Below are 20,819 nucleotides of genomic sequence, written 5' to 3' on the forward strand. Positions count from 1 at the left end.
AGTAAAGAGGTTTTCTGATGCTCATCATCTTTGAAGTAGAACTGGGAGTACTCCCAGGGACAGACCTATCTCATTGTCCAAAAAGAAGCTTACATTGATAAGACATCTTTAAATGCCATTTTCTAAAGTGGAAATTTCTGGTTTCTTATCAACTTAGTTGTATCATGTGATGTTTTTCTGGAAGCTGAAATTTCTGGTTTCTTTGGAGACTCAGTTATGTCATATGATGTTTTGCTGAAGCAGACACAGGTGAAAGGATATCTTGCTGAAGCAAAGAACACATGATATTTAGAAAGAATATAAATATGACCCCAAGCCAGTGGAAAGAGGCTGTGGCATTGATTCTGTTGAGGTTTGGTCTGCTGCTCTGTATCGTAATGCTAAACTCTATGCCGGAAGGTCTAAGTGTATAAGCACTGTAACACATGGGAAGTGCCTGCGGTGCTGGTTGTGCCCTTTGCTATAGCCCAGGAAGTGCACTGAGAAATTTCTATCTGAGAGAGGCCTTTCCATGCCTTTTTGGCTACTGGCTATATGTGGTTGTTAGGAGATTTTTTTGTTGTTGTTTTTTGTTTTTTTAACGGCTTTATTTCTTAGCCTCTTAGTATTAAACTGACATAGCTAGAGCTAGAAGCTGTTATGTTTTGAGGAGAGGGTTGGTGCCTCCACCCAGTAACTTCTCTCAGGTTGTTTGGGTTCTGTGCCCCACATAAGATGCTTCAGATATAAATTATTAAATTATTTCTATCCCCATCTTGCTTTCAAATTAATGAAACTCAGACTATGATTTATTTATATAGCTTTTGTGCAGTTACTGGGGGATTACCCCTAATCTAGTTTCCTATATGCTAGACTGTCTACTTCCTCAGCTGTGATCCCCAAATACTTGCCACTTGTAACTTCCTGGGCTATTTCTGTTCCACCAGCCTGTTCTGTTCTAATGCTTTGATTCTGTTGGGAATCTGAATGTCGAGACACTAAAGGTCCTTGTCTCCATTTTGTTTTTGATAGATCAACAAATGCCAGCGTCCAATGGCTGGGCAAAAGGAGACAGAGCAAAGACACTTAGAGTTGCAAGGGCTAGGATGAAAGGGGAAGAAGAAGAAATCACCCCCGATTGGGCCTAGGGTAGCAGGCAGAGGATTAGAAGTGCCCAGCCTTTGAGTAGCCAAGACATTTTTAAATTAGCTGGTGTGTGTGTGTGTTCCATTCAAGAATCCAGATAGCTCCTGGGTGGGTGGGCGGGTGCATGTGTGTAATCCTCCAGGATCCAAAGCGGTGTAGCCCAAACTCAAATGATGCACTATCCTCAGGGTCCATTTTACTTGGTCACATGCTCCCAATCCATCACTTCTAATGGAGACCTCCTGTTCTATCCGTCTTCTTCCTCCTTCCTTCTCCTTCCCTCTTCTTCTTCATCATCCCTACTTGCCCAGTAACTCAAACTCTTGTCTACTTTCATTCACCCCAGTAATTGGATGGAGCCATTTTCATTCAACCAATAATTCATGTATGTAAGATCTTGGTGGCCAGTATTTAGCATTTGAATACACAGCAGCACCAGACCAACACTTAGGCATTAATTCATAAATAAACAAGCCTCCATGTCATTATTTGGGCACTGGGGAAGGCGTAGAAAATTCCAAATGGTTACAAAAAGAATAAGAGGAAAATGATTTTCAGGGCTTGAACAAAAAAAAAAAAAAAAAAAAAAAAAAAGTCTGGTCCATGTCTTTAATCCCAGCATTCCCAAGGTAAAGGTATATCTCTGTGATAGATCATAGGTAGGTAATTCACAGGTGGATCTTTGTGAGTTCAAGGCTAGCCTGGTCTACGTAGTGAATTCAGGCCAGCGAGGGCTACACAGTGAGAGCCTGTCAAGAAAGGAGAGAGGAGGTAGGAGATAGGAGAAAGGAGAGGGGAGGTGTGTGCCTGTCTTTGGTTACTTTGTGGGTTTGTCTTTCACCCTCTCTACCCTTTCAACCCCCTAACACTAAATGGGATAGAGGACAAAGCAGGTAACATTATTGTTAGACCACTTCCTGCAGATTAGGGCCATCGAATTCCTTGGGGGCAACTTTGATCTTCAATGTCAGAATATCTAATTTCTTCTTTTTCTTTCTTCTTTGCACATGACTACTTAACAAACTGTGACCAACCATGACTGACAGCAACCAACCAACAACGCACACCATCTCTGGGAGCCCTAGCATTTATATACCCTCTGAAAAGTTCCCAGAATTCCAAACACTTTCACACACTGCTAGAGCACAAAGCAAATCATACTCAGCTGCTGTGGACAGTCTGAAGCAGCCCCGTATCCCACACCTGGAATTAAAACAAAAACATTTAATAGTTCTGTAATTTTTTAAGAAATAAAAATGCCAAAATTCTCACCAGGAGAGAGATCCATTTTTAACCTTAAAACTTTACATTTCTCATTGTTCCTGAGATTAACTACCCCTTATCTTTCCTGAATCAAACACACTGAATCTTTTTATTTAGATAGGATTTTGCTGTTCTGTAGCTCCAACTGGCCTGGAATTCACTATGCAGCGTAGGCTGAACTCAGGACTGAAGACAGGGCAATTTCCCAGCGGCAGCCTCCTGAATGCTAGAATTACAGCTGTGGATCACCAGGACCTCAGTCTTTCCAGTTTATACTGGTTCTTTGCTTTTCTCTCTTGGAGCATCTTTGTTTTCCTTTCACTGTCTTACCGTGAATGGTAGTTATATATTTGCAGTTATCTGTTTAGTGTCTTTTCTAGATTATAAATTCCAAGAGGGCAGAGCTAAAGTTAGTCCTCTTATGGAGAATCAGTTGCTCCCCTTAACCCCATCCACCCTCTTAAGTGTCCAGCACCAGATTTCTGCTCCTTTGGTATTTGTGTTTTTAATATTACAATTGAAAACTCTGCCTCGTTTTTTATGAATAACTTTAATTTCTAATTAAGTCCAGATGCGGGTTTTTAAGCACATTAGCTATTTCAGCCCACTGGTATTCTTCAGGTGGGCTCTCCTATTCTTCACCTGGTATCTGGTAGCTTCTATTCAGGTTACCTGTATTCCTGGCAGGATCCTTAACAATCACAGACCAAATAAAGAGGATTGTGACTTGGACGCTAGGTTAGTTCACGTTTCTGCCTTCAGGCTGGAATCTGACAGTGTGGCTCAATAGCTCCATTCAAGCCAACCCCTGTGAGCCCTTGGCCCAGCCTTGACCAACAGGCTGGAGCAACGCTGCTCGAACCTTCCGTACAACATGGCGGCTCCCAAGGCCGAGGCACAGGAGACAGTCTTCCGTACAACAGGGCCGCCCACAGATTCGGAGCCGCGCCCCTTCCCGCCCAGCTCCCGGAAGTTTCCTTTTGAAAGCGCGGCGGCAGACTCTACGGAGGACTGGGCAGTTGCTGCGGAGCATCATTTGAAAGGAAGCGGAGAGGACTCCGGATTGGAGCACCCGGCACCGGGGTTCGGCTCTACGGGCCCGAGGCTGGGATGTGTGCGGGCAGAAGGACGGGCGGGCTGGCGTGGCGGGGCTCCGGCGCTGCTAATATCCGCTTTGCACTTCCAGGGTCCAGCCAAGCCACCCGGCTACGATGGCCAGTGCTAAGACGGTGTGCGACGCGCAGCCCGCAGGTGGGTGTACACACCGCTACCAGCCGGGGCTCTGTGGACTGTGCTAGGAGTAAGAGGGTCGAAATCTGTATGTCGGGGCGGCGTTCGGTTAGCTCTGACATCCTCCTCACCCCCAACTAGGCTGTGTAAGAAAGAGTCCCTCTTCCTACTCCTGACCCAGCCCCCTTCTGCGTTTACCAGTTAGATCCAAATTGTTGGTTGTTGTTTAGGAATAGCTTTGTGTGTGTGTGTGTGTGTGTGTGTGTGTGTGTGTGTGTGTTGTAGTGGTAGTCGGGAATTCATACAGCCCAGTGTGGCCTGGAACACACAGAGATCTTGCCTCTGCCTCTTGAGTGTTTAAAGGCTTGTGTCACCATGCCCCAGTGCCTGGCCTCACTCCCATCCCCTAAACCCCCCTCCTTTTTTTAAAGCTAGGTTTCACTCTGTAGCCCTGGGTACCGTTAGCTTTCAGCAATATTCTTATTTCAGCTCCAGAATGCTGAAATTACAGGCTCACTGCCACCACACTTGCCTCTCTAGAACCCTATTTTTTAATTTTTTTTTTTTTTAAATTATGTGTGTGGTGCAGGGGAGGCTTGTGCATATAAGCATAGGTGCCCAAGAAGGGCCGGGAGTCTTGAACCCCTGGATCTGGAGTTACAGGCAGTTGTGAGCCACCTGATACTGGAGATGGGAGCAAAACTCCAGTCCTCTGGAAGAGTAATTTTCCCTTTTCACCTCTGAGCCATCCCTCTAACCCTAGAAATCTCTTTTTATGCAGTTATCCTTTTTATTTCCAGGTTAGGATTGGTTGTCTTGCAGGTGTGGGTTGTCAGAGAAGAAAATCATTTGAGAGGTGGGATAGTGGAGAGAGAGCTCCAGGATTCCTTGTTCACATTAACAGGTGCACAGTGGCTCTCCCGAGCACACTGTCAATATATGTTGAGTGGAATCAGAGAAGTGCCCGGCCCAGACAGAGTTACTGAGAACCTTGACAGGAAAGAGAGGCGTGATCGAAACAATTTGTAGTTGCTTTTCTGTCTTGTTCTGTGCTGATTTTTCTCGTGGTTGAAAGTCATCAGGTGAGGTCTGTAGTGGTTGTACTGCCCAATGTGGAGATTATAGCGTTGAAGATGGTCCTGGCGTTGGGCAGGTGTTAGGAGGGATTTTGGAGCAGCCTTTTACAATTCCGTTCCAGATGGTTCCATGCAGCTGATTGGAGGACAGTAGCGGGCAGGCTTGGCCTCTGAACTGAAATAAAACAGGCTTTTCTACCAGGCTTCAAGGGTTATTAGTCTCTGTGTCCTGGTTCCTTCCAAACATCCTGGCGTCATCAGCAGAAGTGTTGCTTAAGGAGTGGAGCCAGGGCTCTGCAGAGAGACCTCTGCTGTTGCTTCCCCACCCTCTTCCTCATAGTGCCCTGGATAGCTGGCAGGGACCAGCCTTCCTAACCAAACCCAAGTTTTCATCTCTCTGCTTGCAATCTCTGTCCTAGCTTCATGGTCACATGTACTGCAACAGCTGTAAAGTTTTTAGGTGGTCTCCACCTACAAAGGAAAAACAAAGGTAGGAAATGAAGGTGGGTGTGGTACACACCTGTCATCCCAGCAATCTAGATACCCAGCAAAGAGGATACATGTGTGTTCCAGGCCAACTTGGTCAATGTAGTGAATTGCAGGCCAGGCTTATACAGCAAGCCCCTGGGGGGAAGGGTTTGAATGAACAAGTTTGATAAACTTTCTCCTCTTTACACCAGCCATCTAATTCTAATTTTAGAATTAGCGTCTCTCTTTTTAGGAGACTATCTTAAATTATACTAATGATTTTCCCTACAGTATAGTCCTCAGGGTTCAGCAGATATAGATGTTTGGAGCTGATTGCAATTAATGAATTTTGTTTTCAATTTATTATGAACTGTTATTACATGGACTAGATGTATTATTGTATTTAACTTACTACTACTTGAGTTAAGATAATATCACAAAGTAACTTCTGATACCTTCAGAGAACCCATATAATAATTGCATAGTGTTAGGAATTTTGAAACTAAAGTTGTAATGTCCTGTAAATTGTACCTATAAACAATGTGTTAAGTTGAGAAACTATGTTTACTCCAAATTAATGTGCAGCAGGTTATTTGAATAAAATTTTTATTAAATACAAAGTGCTCTATGACAATATTCAGTATTTTATACCTCATCTCTTCAACTTAATTATTTAATTATTATGCCTTTTAACCTACATCCAGCTTAAAGGGGCCATTTTACAGTGAAGAAAGTGGAGTTAGTATAATCTAAAAACTTCTGAAATAGAACGTCTTAGGGGTTGAGGCCTGACAGGTGTATGACATGTAAATGTTAGACCGTGTATGTGGGGATGGGTTACCTGGTCTGGCCCAGTAAGGAGATCGGCAGGAGGGCCCAGTAGTAATCCCATAACAAGGGATCAAGAAAGGCCAAGAACTGGAATCTCTAGAGCCTGGCGCTTCCTGGAGGAGGAAAGAGTTTATATGTACAGGGCAGTGAAGCAGACTGTAGCTGACGTGTTCCCTCTGTTCCACTTGTGGTTGATTCCTGAACCTTGGTCATGTACCTGATATTTCCCTAGCCGCCAGCACATAGAGATGTCTCAAAGTGCTTGGGAAGACATTTTGGTGAACGTAGGCGACACTTAAGATGTTGTCTGGGGAGAACGGATGTGGGAGCCTTTCGAGGGGCAGTTCCAGCTGCACTCTTCCTTCTGCTCCACTGTCATGTAGCTGTAGCCTGTCAAGTTTGGTGTATCAGGCACATGGAGCTATCCTTGCAATGAACTCTGTAGCCGTATGTGTTGGTGCACACCTTGTTGCAGAATACTCGATCACATTGTGACCCCTGAGATTGTGAGCTGGAAAACCCTGTTTCTTGTGGCTCAGCCCTAGCACACACGTTTAACCCAAGTGCTTTGTGTAAACAAGAGTTAATTGAAGTCAATGACAGATCGAGAGGTGGCACAACAACCAGCTGACAGGGAATGAACCTAAGAAAACCCAGGAAAGAGAAAGGAGGGTCTGTGAGTCGAAGGGGGTTTAGGACAGCGTGGAGAAGGAGAAGGAACTTTTCCCTCTAGGACATCAGTGGAGTAGGAAGGTCAGCCGGATGTCTCTCTGAGCTAGCAGGCTTTCACCACAGTGATTGCCTTCTGAGTCCTCATAGGTAAATCAAACATTGGGGATTTTGTTTTATAAACAATACACCTGCAAACCCAGCATTTGGATGTAAAGTCAAGAGCAGCCTCTACATTTTTGAAGTAAATCAGTGTAGAGACTTTCTTTGGAAACAGCCTCTATACCTATGCTAATATTGGACGGTATGTAAAGGAGGACTTCTGGTAGCTCAGTGGGCTCTGTGTGGCACAGTGAGGGAGCTGGTGGCTCAGCTGTGGTTTCACTCCCATTTTTCCTTTCAGATACACAAACTCGAGCTACTTCTAAACTACCTGTTAAATCCAAAGAAGCTGATACACTGAGACATCATCATCCAGGAGGTTCAGAGCCTGATGTTACAAAAGTCACCAAGCCAAGACGAGAGAATGGGTAAGAGCAGATCGCTGACATCTGGTTATGACACCTTGTGAGAGCCCAAGTGCTTGCCCTGTGTATTCAAGGGCCTGGGTTGACTGTCCCAGCAGAGGATGGGATGAGGAGAGATACTGACTTTTCTAGAAATTGCTGAGCACCAGAAATATTTCAATAGAGATTGACGAGATGGCTTAGCAGTTCTGACTTTGAGAAGACCCTGGTTCTGTTCCTAGCACCAGCATGGTAACTCAAATCCATCTTTAACCTAGTTTCAGGTGACCTCTGTGAGTTCCAGGCACACATTTGATGCATATGTGTGTGTGTGTGAGAGTGTGTGATTGATATATATCACACACACATAGGAAAAACACCCATCCAAATAAAATAATCCGGCCAAACAGTCATAGCCTGAAAGCTGAGGCTAACTGTAAGCCTTATCCACAGGCCCGAGCAGGGTGCAGCCCCAGGATCTAGCATGTACAGTGACCCTCTCCTAGGTGAATGTGGTTGACATGAGATAGCCATAACATCGGAAGCAAGCTCAGGTCTGTCCCGTTGTTGGAGGTGAAACCAGCATGCATGGACTCAGCTCTCAGCCTGTACTGTTTACTGGGATGTACTCTTTGGTTCTTGCCTCAGAAACTCAACTCTCTTAAGTCAGGGTGTGATAGCATGAACCTGCAATCCCAGAATTGAGGAGGCTGAGACAGGAGTATTAGGATTTCAAACCCTGTCTCAAAACAGCAAAGAATCCAAGTCCCTATCTGCACCTTGTTTGTAGTACCAAGTACTGTGGTTCTCTGATGAGCTCTGATTTTCCTTCCATAGGCAGGTAAAAGCTGCAGAGCCGGCCAGCAGGAGGACCATCAGAAGCAGGTGAGTGTGGGGTAGACTGAGGGTGGAGGCTTACCATTGTGGATATAGATGACAGTCACATTAGGCTTGTGTGATGTGTCCAAGTCTGGGTCCCATGCCATGTACCTGAGGGGACTTTTGGGATTAAGACAGGCACCACCATCAGGGGAAGATGCCAGGTGCCACCATCATCTTGAGCAGTAGTCTTGGCAGGAAGCCTGAAAGCTTTTTCTAAGGCATGATTTTTGAAATTTTTACTTGTATATGTATGCATGTGAGTGCAGATGCCTGGAAAGAATCGGACGTCCACTAAAGCTGGAATCATAGGCAGTTATGAGCTGCCTGATGTGAGTGCTAGGGAACTGGACTTGGGTCCTCTGGAAAAGCAGTGCATGCTCTTAACCACTGAGCCATCTCCGCAGCCCCCATAACCGGAAAAGGCTTTGTAGGTGTGTTGGATTATGCCTGCAGTAGAAGTTCTTAGGAGACTGAGGCAGGATTCCCACAAGTTCAGGGCCATACTAGGCTACATTTTAGGCCAACTAAGGTTGTAGGGTATGCTGGCTAGTCTTATGTCATTACAAGCTAGAGTCACTGGAGAAGAGGGACCCTCAACTCAGAAAATGCCTCCATAAGATTGAGCTACAGACAAGCCTGTAGGGCATTTTCTTAATTAAAGATTAATGAGGGAAGGCCCAGCCCCTTGTGGATGAGGCCATCCCAGGATTGGTAGTCCCGGGTTCTATAAGAAAGCAGGCAGAGTAAGCTATGTGTAGCAAGTCAGTAAGCAGCACCCCTCCATGGCCTCTTCCTCAGCTCCTGCCTACAGGTTCCTGCCCCATGTGAGTTCCTGTCCTGACTTCCTTCAATGATAGACAGTGTCTTAGTTAGGGTTTCATTACTGTGAAGAAACACCATGACCAAGGCAACTCTTATAGGGACATCATTAATTGGGGCTGGCTTACAGGCTCAGAGGCCTAGTCTATCATCAAGGTGGGCGCTTGGCAGTGTCCGGAGGAGCTGAGAGTTCTACATCTTGTTCCAAAGGCAAACAGACAGACTGGCTTCCAGATAGCTAGGAAGGTCTCAAAGCCCACCCCTACAGTGACACATTTTCTCTGACAAGGCCACACATCCTAATAGTGCCACTCCCTGGGCCAAGCATATTCAAACCACCACAAACAATGATCTGAAAACACAAGTCAAATAAAATCTTTCCTTCCCAAGTTTTTTGGTCACAGTGTTCCATCACACCAATAGAAACCCCATTTTAACAAGTATACACTCTCCCCCACAAAAGAAAAAAACAGTTTCGGGGCTGAGGGATGGTTCGGTGGGTAAGATGTTTGCTGTGCAAGTGTAAGACCTGGGTTAGAATCCTGGCACCCTTGTAAAAACGCTGAGCGTGGCCACACCTGCCTGTAACTCCAGAATTAGGACTGGGGGAAGCAGGTAGATTCTAGGAACTTGCTGGCTGGTGCGCTTCAGATTCAGGAAGACATCCCGTCTCAAGGGAGTGAAATGGAGAACAATAGGGAAGATCTCTGAAGTCCTGCTCTGGCCTCTGCATGCGCCTGCACATAGAAGCACCATACATATGTACACACATGTTTTTGAAAACTCGGGGCATTCGAAGTGAAGGCTTAATGCTAAGGATGACAGCTGATGACTACATGTTTGCCATGTGTCAGCAGACAGGTTAAGCATTAGTCCATGGATTCTCTTTTTATTTGTAGTAATATTATAAAATGGAGGTATTGTCTTAAGTCTAGAAATGAGGAAAGAGCTTCAGGTTACAGACCACTGTCAGGAAGTCAAGATTGGAGCCCATTTGAACAGCTCAGTAGCATGTACTCCTAACGTGCCACCTATTCTATTGCTGCAACTTTTATTTTAGCTGCAAACCATTTAATAAGCAAAAACCAGAGGAGGAACTGAAGGATAAGAACGAGCTGCTGGAGGCAGTCAACAAGCAGTTACAGCAGAAGCTGACCGAGACTCAGGGAGAGCTGAAGGACCTGACACAGAAAGTGGAGCTGCTGGAAAAGTTTCAGGATAACTGCTTAGCAATTTTGGAGAGCAAAGGTCTCAACCCAGGTAAGAGACAACACATAGGTCGGTGTTGGCCACATGAGATCTGTGTACATGAGTGAAGGAGCTGCTTAGCCAAGCCCTAAAGGCTTTTCAGTGTTTCTTAATGTTCTGACATGTGTTGGCTATTCTTGTTTGTCAACTTGATTACCTCTGGAGTGAACTACAATCCAGAAATAGAAAGCACACCTGTGATCCAGATCTTGAGGCTGGAAGACAGTTTTCTGACCTGAATCTTGACATGGAGATCGTGAGGCATAGTGGCCACAAAAGTCTTAGGTCCAGGAAAGGTTTTAATCCCAGGAGACAAAGACAAGTGGATCTCTTGAGTTCAGGGTCAGCCTGGGACAAACCAAGTTTTAGATAGAGGCATGGTGGTACACCCTTAATCTGGGCCACACCTTCTGCTGGAGGTCTACATAGGGACATTGGAAGAAGAAAGTTTCACTCTTCTTGGAGTGCTTGCACTACTTGCCGGCACATCTGTTCTACAGAAGACCAGCTGAAACAACCTGGCCTCGTAGGACTGAGCAACTACTAGATTCTTGGACTTCCCATTCACAGCTGTCCATTGTTGGGTTAGTTGGACTACAGACTGTAAGTCATTACAATAAATTCTCTAAATATATAGACATTCCCTAAATTCTGTGACTAGACAACCCTAAGACATGAGGAAGTGTCCGTTTCTACCTGACTAATAGAATGACATGACTATCATTAGAAAGATACTTTGTTCTTAGCTAAACACTGTTTCTTCATTCAGTGCCAACAGCTGTGAGTTTGCAAAGAGGTTAGTGCATTGTGTTTCTTTCCAGGGCGGTAGGTAAATCTTAGAACGTAACTTGCTCAGGTGACAGGAGAGAGAATTCTGTCTCAACAGTTCCTAAGTTGGTTTTATCCCAGTACCTGCAGTGGGGCTCCTGGGGAGGGTGTAGCTCAGTGGTGGAACATCTGTTTAGGATGTGGTCTTGAGGTCCTGGGTCCTATCTCCAATACTGCACCCCCAAGAAGAGAAACCCTGTCTCGAAAAACAAAGAAAGAAAGAAAGAAAGAAAGCAAGCAAGCTGCAGCATTTGCTATGTAGTCTATAGTACTTATTTACATTCAGTACTGTCCAACACTGAGAAAATTCAGGGCTTAACACAGAAGTCAGCACCTGAATGCGCACGGCACAAGATCACCCCTCAACAGACTCTGGCCACTTTCAAACCCAGAGAGTCAGCTCTGAAGAAAACACAGCTCTGAGGGCAGCCAATGAGAGACATGCTCAGGGGAGAGTTTCCAGGAACAGGCACTGAAGAGGCTTCCCTCAGGAATACGAGTGTACTTGTCCATGGAGGACTGTTTCTCCTCTGGTTTAAGGTATCTTCTCACATGAGGCTCACTTTGTTGTATCCATCCATTTTAGGCCAAGAGACCCTGGCATCAAAGCAGGAACCCACCACAGATCACACGGACTCCATGGTGAGAACAAGGGTATAGATGGGTATAGGGCCCTCAGCCAGGGCTCAGTAGTAAACCCACCAAGTAAGAGTAAGGACCATAATTAAGATTGTTTGGTCAAATTATGCAAGCTTTATATTTTCTCAGACAGTGCTTTTTCCCTACAGCAGGGTTCAAGAAGATACATTGAACATAGGAGACAGTGGGGTTTATGTAGTCCCCCAAAACTGTAAGACTAGTGGGCTTTTGAGGAATGGAGGATTTCCAAAGGAATTTTGGTTACATAGGAACTTGGCTGAACATTTCAGAAATTATTTGGCTCAACATCTAATGGTGGGGGTGGGGTGGGGGCTGGAGGTTAGGGTATAGAGTGTGGAACGTGTCAAATTCCAGAAAACAGGTCAAGACCTGTTCAAATCCAAGTTCTACAGAAAGCAAGAGTGAACTTATTTTGACCTTTTAACAAGATGGCTTTTAGTCTTAAGATGGAATCAGGCTGGCCCATCACCCACGCAGGATCCAAGGTCTCTGTGCTTTGCAGAGATGCTGAGACACTTCCTTTTTGACTTGAAAGGTAGTTTTTATCCTCACAGGGAGATACACATGACTGGGAACTGAAGACGTACTAAAACACAAAACAGGGCTGAGGGGAGGGCTCAGTCAGCAGAGCGCCGACCACACGAGCACGAAGACCTCAGTTCAGATCCTTGGCACCCATGTAAAACCCGGGGGGAGACAGGAAGAGACAGGTGGGTCTCCGGAGCTCATTGTCCAGCCAGCCTAACCAGCTGCTTAACTTAGGGGCCCTGCCTCAGAAACTACAGTGGAGATGGACCTGCGAGATGGGGGATCGGGTAAAGGGTCTTGCCGCCAAGCCTGATGACCTGAGTTCAATCCCTGGACTGGGTCCTTCACTTTGTCCTCTGACCTCCACATGGTGGTTTAAATTCTCCCCATTCCCTACAAGTAAATAAATAAATGTTTTTTAAATAATAGAAAGCTGTTGAGATGGTTCAGTAGGTAAAAGTTCTTGTTGCAAGCCTCATAACCGAGTTGGATCCCAGAACCCACGTGATGAAAGGAAAAAAGCCAGTTCTCCCAAGTTGCCCTCTGGCCTCCACACACACATATTCACATGCATATTAAATGTTTTTTTAATGTTTTAAGGTGGAGAGGGAGGCTGGTCAGAAGGCTTAAGATGGCTGGTCAGTGGAGTAAGGTCCTTGCTACACCAGCATTGCCATCTGAGTTTGATCCCTGGAAGGGAACGGTGGATGAGAAGAGCCCACTCCAGAGTTGCTCATGAGCTCTGCATATGTGCTAGGCCATGGTGCTAGGCCATACGTGCATATACAATAATAATAGTTTTTTAAAGGTGGAAAGCAAAGAAGATACCTGTTGTTAATCTCTGAACTCCACAAGAATTTGTAATTGCCTCTATGTGTGCATATGCCACAGGAATAAAGAGAGGGAGAGGGAGGGAGGGAGGGAGGGAGACAGACGGACAGACAAACAGACAGGGAGAAAACCCTATATAATAGAAATCTGGGGATATGGCTCAGGAGTAAGTGTTTACCTAGTATGCCTGACATCTAAGGTTGACTGCCAGTGTTTCAAACACACCACACATGCATGTGTGTGTACACACAAAAACTTCTGATAGAACTTGTATAGAGACAATCCGATTCCCCTCTTCTGCACATCACCAAATTTCTTCCTGTTCCATTGCTGAGAACTATGTAATGCCAGGCCTATTTGAATTCATAATTTCCTTTTGGCTCCTTCCCTAAAGAAAGGTAGATTATTTGGGGCATAAAGGCTCCCCAATTTGTCTTCATCTCTTCCCCGAGGAAGATCAGTTATCACAGTGCCAGCCAAGACAGCCACCTCTGGCTTCCCTCTGAGTTTGCTGTGACTTGGCTCCTGAGGTCTGTGCAATAAAGAACACACGGTAAATTTGATAAGTTTGATACCTCAAGGAAAGAGCCTGTAGTAAGAAAGCAAGCTTCTTGGGTCTGCTGAGATTGCCTGGGTAAATGGTGGGTTACTGGAGTAGGTGGAGGGACTATTACTGCTCTAGATAAAGGGGTCTGTGGCAAAGAGAAACGGTTCCTAAGAGTAGCACCTACTCAGAATCTGGCTCTCCTGTGGGCTGGCTTCCTCAAAGGGGACCAGTGGGGATCTTGGCATGTTCTGTTAGTGCTAAGAATATGTCATGAACAGAAAGGATGATAGCCACCGTCTAATTCTGTCTGTCTATGTGTCTGTCTCTCTCTTTCTGTGTGTCTATCTGTGTGTCTATCTGTGTGTCTGTGTGTGTGCGCGAATGCATACACATCCTCTCCCTCTCTCTATCCCCCTCCTCCTTCTCTCCCTCCCTCCCCTCTTTTACTTTTGAAATAGAGTCTCACTTCATAGTCTCCGCCATCCTGAAACACACTATGTAGACCACGCTGGCTTTGAACTCAGAGACCTCCATCTGTGACTGCCTCCCAAGTGTTGGAATTAAGGCCTGTGCCACCACACCCAGCTCACCTCTGTGTATATTCTTCACTCTTAGCTGCTGCTGGAGACTTTGAAAGATGAACTGAAGGTTTTCAATGAAACTGCCAGGAAGCAGGTGGAGGAGCTACAGGTAAGGACAGACACACCCAAGACAACACTGCCATCTCACCATAGCTCATGGCCTCAGGGAATAGTTCTTCCTAGCTTTCCTTTTTAGAGTATAGTTTGCCTAAGTGTATACACGTTCAGAATGTGAGAGGCAGAGCCCATGGAGGTTGGAAGGGCATCAGATCCCTTGCAACTGAGTTACAGGCAGCTGTAATTGCCATGTTTAGTGTGAATGTGTGTGGGTGCATAGTGCATACATGCCCCAGTGTGTGGGTGCATAGTGCATACTGCATACATGCCCCTGTGTGGGAGTGCATAGTACATACATGCCACAGTGCATGGGACTCAAACTCTGGTCATTAGGCTTAGTGGCAGGCTCTATGACCTTTGAACGATTTCACCTGTCCCCATGCTATGTCCCCTCCTATTTAGTTAGTTGGTTGGTTGGTTGGTTGGTTGGTTGGTTGGTTGGTTTTGACTGCCCATACCTCCAAGAACTGTAGAGCTGAGAGCCAACCCACTCCTGATCATGGTTGCAGCTCTGGGAAGATAAACCCCCGTCAGTTTTGCCTCCTGAGGCTTTGCTCCCTGGGGAGGAAGAGGCTGAGGGGGAAGGGATGGCTCCTACAGTCCAGAGTCAGGGGTAGGGATGGGGAGAGAGACATCAAGTAGCCAGGGCTCCCTGCTGGTTAGAGCTGGCTCAGGGGTCACCCACCAGTCATAGAGCAACAGGATCAACTCTCCAAGGATGTCCTAAATAACACTCCCAGATCAGACCTAGGTCAAGGGTCAACTCCCTCCTTCCCTTCTGGAGGGGTCCAAGACAGACTCTACACTCCAGTCTGGGCTCCCTGCAAGCAGCCCATCATAGCTCCCTCTATTGACGTTCAGATGGATGGAACCATTGCACTTAGATGGGCAAAAAGGATGGAGGGCAAGGGCCTGCTGGGGTTGAGGTCAAGGGCTGGGGACCTGGGCTTCCAGCAGGGACAAGAGCAGCTGGTAGGGCTTGGGGTTAGGTGGGTAAGGTAAGGTCCACATGTACCCTAGAAGGCAGCCCATAGCATCAGGCCAGGCCCAGCATACTTGTTTGTTTTTAATGAACTATTTTGAAATAATTTTAGATTTATAGTAAAATTGCATAGGTAATATTGGAAATTCAGTTCCCCTGGGGATAATACCTCACACTGTCTCACTGATGTGTCATTGTTAACTAAATTCCCAGTCTTTATACTGAATCAATTCTTTTTTTTTTTTTTGCTTTTCCTCTACAAATTATTCTTTTTGTGTTCTATCTAAGTCCTAAGGACTTAGATAGGTTCCTGGGGATAAAACCATTGAAAGGCCCATGGGAGGGAGAAAAGTCTCCACACCTCCAGTGGCCCACACCATAGTGTGCTCAGAGTGGAGAGCTGAGACTATGCAAAATCCATGCTTTTCTCAGGAGACCTGAGCAATACCTAGAGTGTAGGCCTAAAGGGACGGTCAGCGGTTGAGAGTGCTTGCTGCTCCTGCAGAGGTCCCAGGTCCTGCTCCCTGCAGCTCATAACTTTGTAACTCCAGCTCTAGGGATCTGATGCCTTTTGTTTTCTTCTCCATTGATATCGGAGGACACACGCACATAAATTAACCAGAAAAAAAAAAAAAAAATTGAGAAGCCAGGCATGATAGCACATGCCTTTAATTACAGAGGCAGGGGTCTGTGGAAATTTGAAACCTGGTCTACATGGTGAGATTCTTGGACTCCTTCAGATTGCCAGATAAATCATGGGGCAGGAGACGCAGATGATTTTCTTATTCCAGTTTAAATATAGGAGTGGGAAAATTCCCCAAACCAGCACAGATAAATTCCGAGGTGGGAAATAGCATATTATCCAGTACTAAGCTCGCCACCGTTGTCCGCCATGGAACACGGGTAGAATGGTCTGGTCCAGGTGTTGTCTGTCTTGAAAGAGTTTTGTTAGGAGTTTTCCTTTGGAATTATTTCCCTTTCAGGCCTTGAAGGTGAAGTTGAAGTTGAAAGAAGAAGAAAGAATCCAGTTCCTGGAACAGCAAACCTTATGTCAGGGCGAAGCCAGCGACTTCACAATAATCCTGGAGGAAATGGAGCAGCTCTTAGAAATGTAACTAAGGCAAGGCAGGCGGCCAGACGGCTTCTTCCTGGATATGGTCTCAGCTGAGGCTACTTAGGATATCTTCAAGGACTCACCGTCCCTTAGGTAAAGACCTGCTGCAGTTGATCGGATAAGGGCAGCTGATGCTGGGGTTCCTCCTGTAAGCAGATTGCCCCTCCTTCAGAAGGCTCTGCTCTCTTTCGAGAGAGGAACCTGGGAGTTTGACTCCACTTCCTGTGCAGCAGATTGAGCAGCAACCCTTAGAACTAGGGTGCTAAACCAGCCGCCTTGGAGACTCTAGAGACTCTTGCTTGAAAACATGGGAAGACAGCCCACACCACAGTAGCACGTGTGCTGTGCAGGAGATGGTCACTGCGAGCCATGCTGTCCCCTTTGTCTATTTGGTTGAGCTAAGTTTATGAACTTGAAATTCTTGAAGATTTTGGCTTAATAAATGGTTTGGAGGTATACAAAGTTAACACCTGAAACTACACCTAGAGCTTTCAAAATATATATCTCTATGAATATTAATATTCTGACTAACACTAAGGAATGAAAGTAGCCTTTTTAACCTAGTGTGGTGGCTCATGTTTATAAAAAAATCATAGGACTTGGGAGGCTGAGGCAGGAGGATTGCCTTGAGTTAAAGGATAGCCTAGGCTGCAGAAATCCTGTCTCAAAAAAGCAAAGAAAATGTTGGGGTTTAGGAAATTGCCACACAAACCATACGTACACCAGTCTCAGTTAAGCAAGACTAGTTTATTGAATGCACACCATAATACTGGACGTCCAGGTCCACAAGAGGGAAAAACCTAATTGTAGCACTAGTCTGCTCTCAGAGTAGATGTTTTATAGAAAAAAAACAGGTTCAAAGTAAAGGGCAAGGAGTGGGCAGTTGGCTTACTAGGTAAAGTATTACCAGTTAACCTTTAAGCAGACTGCTCCTGCATGAGGTAAGAAAGATGGCGGACAGGTGGTGAACAGGGGAATTTCAGAACATTGAGAGAACAGGGTACAAGTGATTTAATCATGTCATTTTGGCTTATCAGTAGCATTTTTCAGTGTCAGTGACACTAATAACTATAAACTTAATTTCACCTTGTGAGTAACATGAAGTCTGAGTACAAAATGGCTACAGTTGTGTTAAAAGGAGCAGGCCTCCACAGAAGCAGGAAGGAGTAAATTGCGTTCAGTCTAGGTCTATGAGTTGTGCATACTGGCGTAACCCAAGGTATTCTGATTTACCCAGTGCAGTTCCTTGCCTGTGACAAGGCCTCTTGCCTTCCAGGATTGTTTGGAATGTCTCTTCCACATTAGTGCAGTGAGTGTATGCTATGCTGTGTTCACCATGTTGGTGGCCAGTGCTTCCTGTCTGTATCTGCAGTTCATTTGTCACAGCCAACCCAGAGCCTCGTGCAACAGGTCCTCTGGTCTGTGACCTGACATCTATGGTACCTTCCCATTGGGGTCACCAAAGGTGTAGCCATACTCTCCTCCTCACGTTCACCATACACAAAATGGGACTCCGGGGGGAGTCCTATAGAACACTGCATTCTGGCTTCCTTTGTGGAACACATCTGATCTTTGATGGGTGACTCTTCTGAAACTGATGAAGTCCTGAATGGCTAGCAGAATTCATATGAGGGAGTTGACAGTCATGCTGTCTCATAGGCGTGCTCTCTGCTGCTGCTGTTCATGCATGCAGGTGATTGAAGGGCACAAGCAGTGAGATCCACATGGGAGCAGGTGACCCGCCATCACCGAGCTGTCTTATCCATTCTTGTATCTATCAAAACCCATAGTGAACAATGTGTTTAGGGTTGCAAAGATTTTTTTTTTTAAAGATTTATTTATATGAGTACACTGTAGCTGTCTTCAGACACACCAGAAGAGGGCATTAGATCCCATTACAGATGGTTGTGAGCCACCACATGGTTGCTGGGAATTGAACTCAGGACCTCGGGAGGAGCCATCTCTCCAGCCCGCAAAAGATTTTTTTTTAACCTGCCTTCCATGCCTTTGCACATGCACACACTGCCCGTGCCAACTTTAAAGGACTAAAATTGCTAAAACAACCTTATATTGTTGATTATGTCATAAAGAGTATAAATATTCTCCCAGCATCCCTCTCTCTGCCCAGAAGATCTGCCTTCCACTTCTTGCCCAGCTTTTGCCTGTCACCTCTTTATTATAGCCAATCAGATACAGTTCTAGGTTGCCTTAGGCATGTGAGGAAGAATGAATATTTACAAAATAGGAGATGGGTGACGGGTCATAGAAATAACAAAACTAAGATGCTGCCAGCATTTAGCGCTCTGCCCATACAGAATTAACAACTGAATATGCAGAGACACACCTTCACATAATAGATCCCAACATTTATTTGACTTCTTTTTTTTTTTTTTTTTTTTTTTTGAGACAAGGGTTCTAACAAGTCCTGGCTGTCCTGGAACTCAGGCTGCCTCCTGCCTCTGCCTGGGATTAACGGTGTGCATCACCACACCTGGTCTCTTATTATATAATCTTCAGCTAACATACAAAATAATGACCCATTTTGATATTTTCATGTATCTCACTTTTAAAATTTTGTTAAAATATTTTATCAATTCTATTTTGCATAAAACAGGATAAATCCAGCCAATCAACAAGTGACTTAGACCTTGTGGAAAGGGACTCAGCAAACATGTAAGAACACATGGGCATTTCTCTCAAGCTTGCAGAACTGACTCTGCTTTGCCACTGTTTTTACAAGTTGCACATATCCATTGGTGTCTGTCACAAAACACCGAGGGCAGAGTACGTTGGTCAAAACAAACTCCTAAAAGGCTTTCTGCTGTCCCTTCTTCCAACCAGAGACCTGTGAGTGTATGGGAATCACACTGACCCCATAAGCACTTATCCTTCATAAGTAAATCAACCTGGCATCAACACAGAGTGCAAAGCTGCAAGTGGCACGGGGCACCTTTACTCTGAGACTCGTTACCTCCCAACTCTAGCACCTATAGCCCAGTACTCTGCCTTATTAGCCTAGGCTTTCCCACCTGTTTTCCCCAGCCTTGCCTCCAGCCAGAGTCCTAACTGAGCATGCCCACTGCCTTCTGTGTATCACTTTGACACTCACACTCAGATTAAACCATTTTTAAAACCAAACTTCAAAAAGCTTCTCATGGACTTTCAGAGCTTGAGGAGTGGGAGAGATGAGAGTACTCACTGAAGTGTGTGTTCAGTATGCACAAGGCCCTGGAATCCCAGCAACACACACACCTTTTTCTTTAAAGCCCAAATGAAACCACTGAGAGTAAAGATGCAGCAGACCAGTCTAAGGACATAGTTTAGTTGGTAAAATTCTTACTAACATGCATGAAGCCCTGGGTTCGATCCCAAACATTGCTTAAAGCCAGGCTTAGTAGTGTGATTAAGCATGCTGCTAATCCCAGGCACTAGAGGCTGGAGGACTGAGAGTTCAAGATCCGATGCTCAGCAGGGCTGAAGATGGCTCAGCAGTAAAGAGACCTCTCTTTCACTTTCCAGCACCCTCTGTCACACCAGTTCCAGGTGAGCTAATGTCCTCTTAGCTTCTAAGGATTCACACACACACACACACACACACACACACACACACACACACACACGTGAAAATAGATAAAATTTGGAAAAAATCCTCAACTACAGAACAGGAGTACAGTGTCAGGGTTTTGTTTTGTGGTTTTAAGGGGAAACAGAATTACAGGAAGCTGTTGTTTCGAAACTATCTGAAAAGCCAGATTAAAGATCAAACTAGAATTAAAGTCACCAAGATGAAACTAAAATGTTTATCTGCTCTTACAGATAAGAATTAGAGTGGTAACAGCCAAATCTCCCAAACTTGCCTACTTGATAAAAGAAGTTTTGTCTTAATCCTTACACAAAAGGAGTTCATCCTAGCCTGGACGGGAAGCTAACTACCTGAAGCAAGCAGCTGCTTTCCTACTGTTCCATATCTCTGACCCAACCTCCCAAGGAAACAAGCCAGTCTTCTTTTCAAAGCCCTTCTCTGACTATAAAACCTCATGTCAGTGTGCACTTGGCTTATTCTCTGAGATGTAGTGCTCAATTCTAAAAAATAAAGCAATTAGAAAAACCATAATCTACTTTAACTCTGCTCTTGGATGGATCTGGCAGTCAAAGGACACAAAGAAGAAAGTGGAAAACTCCTAAGATCGGTGGAGGAACCTAGGAGACCCGCTGGGGATCCCTTGTAAGGTCTCCTGTCTTCCTCATGCAGCCCCAATAGTTCCCCACTATAAGTGGTTATCCAATGGAATGGATTCTTCCATCTTTGCATTGATCACACCAGTCTGACATCATTTTGGTTTAGGAGTGCCAGTGTTAGTAGTTTATACTAAAGTGAGCATTTGCCTAGCATAGCCTATAATCCCAGCACCTGGAAAGTGGAAACAACAGGACTATGGGTTCAAAACCAATCTGGGTCATAAGAGACCCATTCCCTGAAAAGATCTGAGGCAGGCTAGAAAGACAAAGGACAT

At 45.3% G+C, this 20,819-nt stretch overlaps 1 protein-coding gene across 2 annotated transcripts; it reads left to right on the forward strand.

Annotated features, from left to right (window-relative positions):
• Nucleotides 1-3,160: 3,160 nt before the first annotated feature.
• On the forward strand, nt 3,161-20,408 carry Knstrn (kinetochore localized astrin (SPAG5) binding protein). 2 transcript variants are annotated; one of them, XR_013108759.1, is made up of 9 exons: nt 3,161-3,471; nt 3,575-3,639; nt 7,066-7,192; nt 8,006-8,053; nt 9,930-10,129; nt 11,532-11,587; nt 14,127-14,201; nt 16,175-16,398; nt 20,122-20,408. XR_013108759.1 is itself a non-coding variant. In XM_034495539.2 (8 exons), exons 1-8 carry the CDS (start codon nt 3,263-3,265, stop codon nt 16,304-16,306), a joined length of 912 nt encoding a protein of 303 aa, XP_034351430.1. In that variant the 5' UTR covers nt 3,161-3,262; the 3' UTR covers nt 16,307-16,784. The 2 variants fall into 2 exon arrangements, 1 of the variants encoding a protein (XP_034351430.1); XM_034495539.2 differs by lacking the exon at nt 20,122-20,408 and having other exon boundaries at nt 16,175-16,784.
• Nucleotides 20,409-20,819: the final 411 nt, after the last annotated feature.

Source organism: Arvicanthis niloticus, chromosome 2 (genome assembly GCF_011762505.2).
Source record: "Arvicanthis niloticus isolate mArvNil1 chromosome 2, mArvNil1.pat.X, whole genome shotgun sequence".
Lineage (NCBI taxonomy): Eukaryota > Metazoa > Chordata > Mammalia > Rodentia > Muridae > Arvicanthis > Arvicanthis niloticus.

What these genes read in the sequence shown, in the direction of transcription:
- Knstrn (XM_034495539.2), top strand. Translation starts at nt 3,263, where the DNA reads ATGGCGGCTCCCAAGGCCGAGGCACAGGAGACAGTCTTCCGTACAACA. An exon ending in TTGGAGCACCCGGCACCGGG is followed by an intron (nt 3,472 to 3,574) that starts GTTCGGCTCTAC and finishes TTGCACTTCCAG; the next exon opens with GGTCCAGCCAAGCCACCCGG. An exon ending in CAGATCACACGGACTCCATG is followed by an intron (nt 11,588 to 14,126) that starts GTGAGAACAAGG and finishes CTTCACTCTTAG; the next exon opens with CTGCTGCTGGAGACTTTGAA.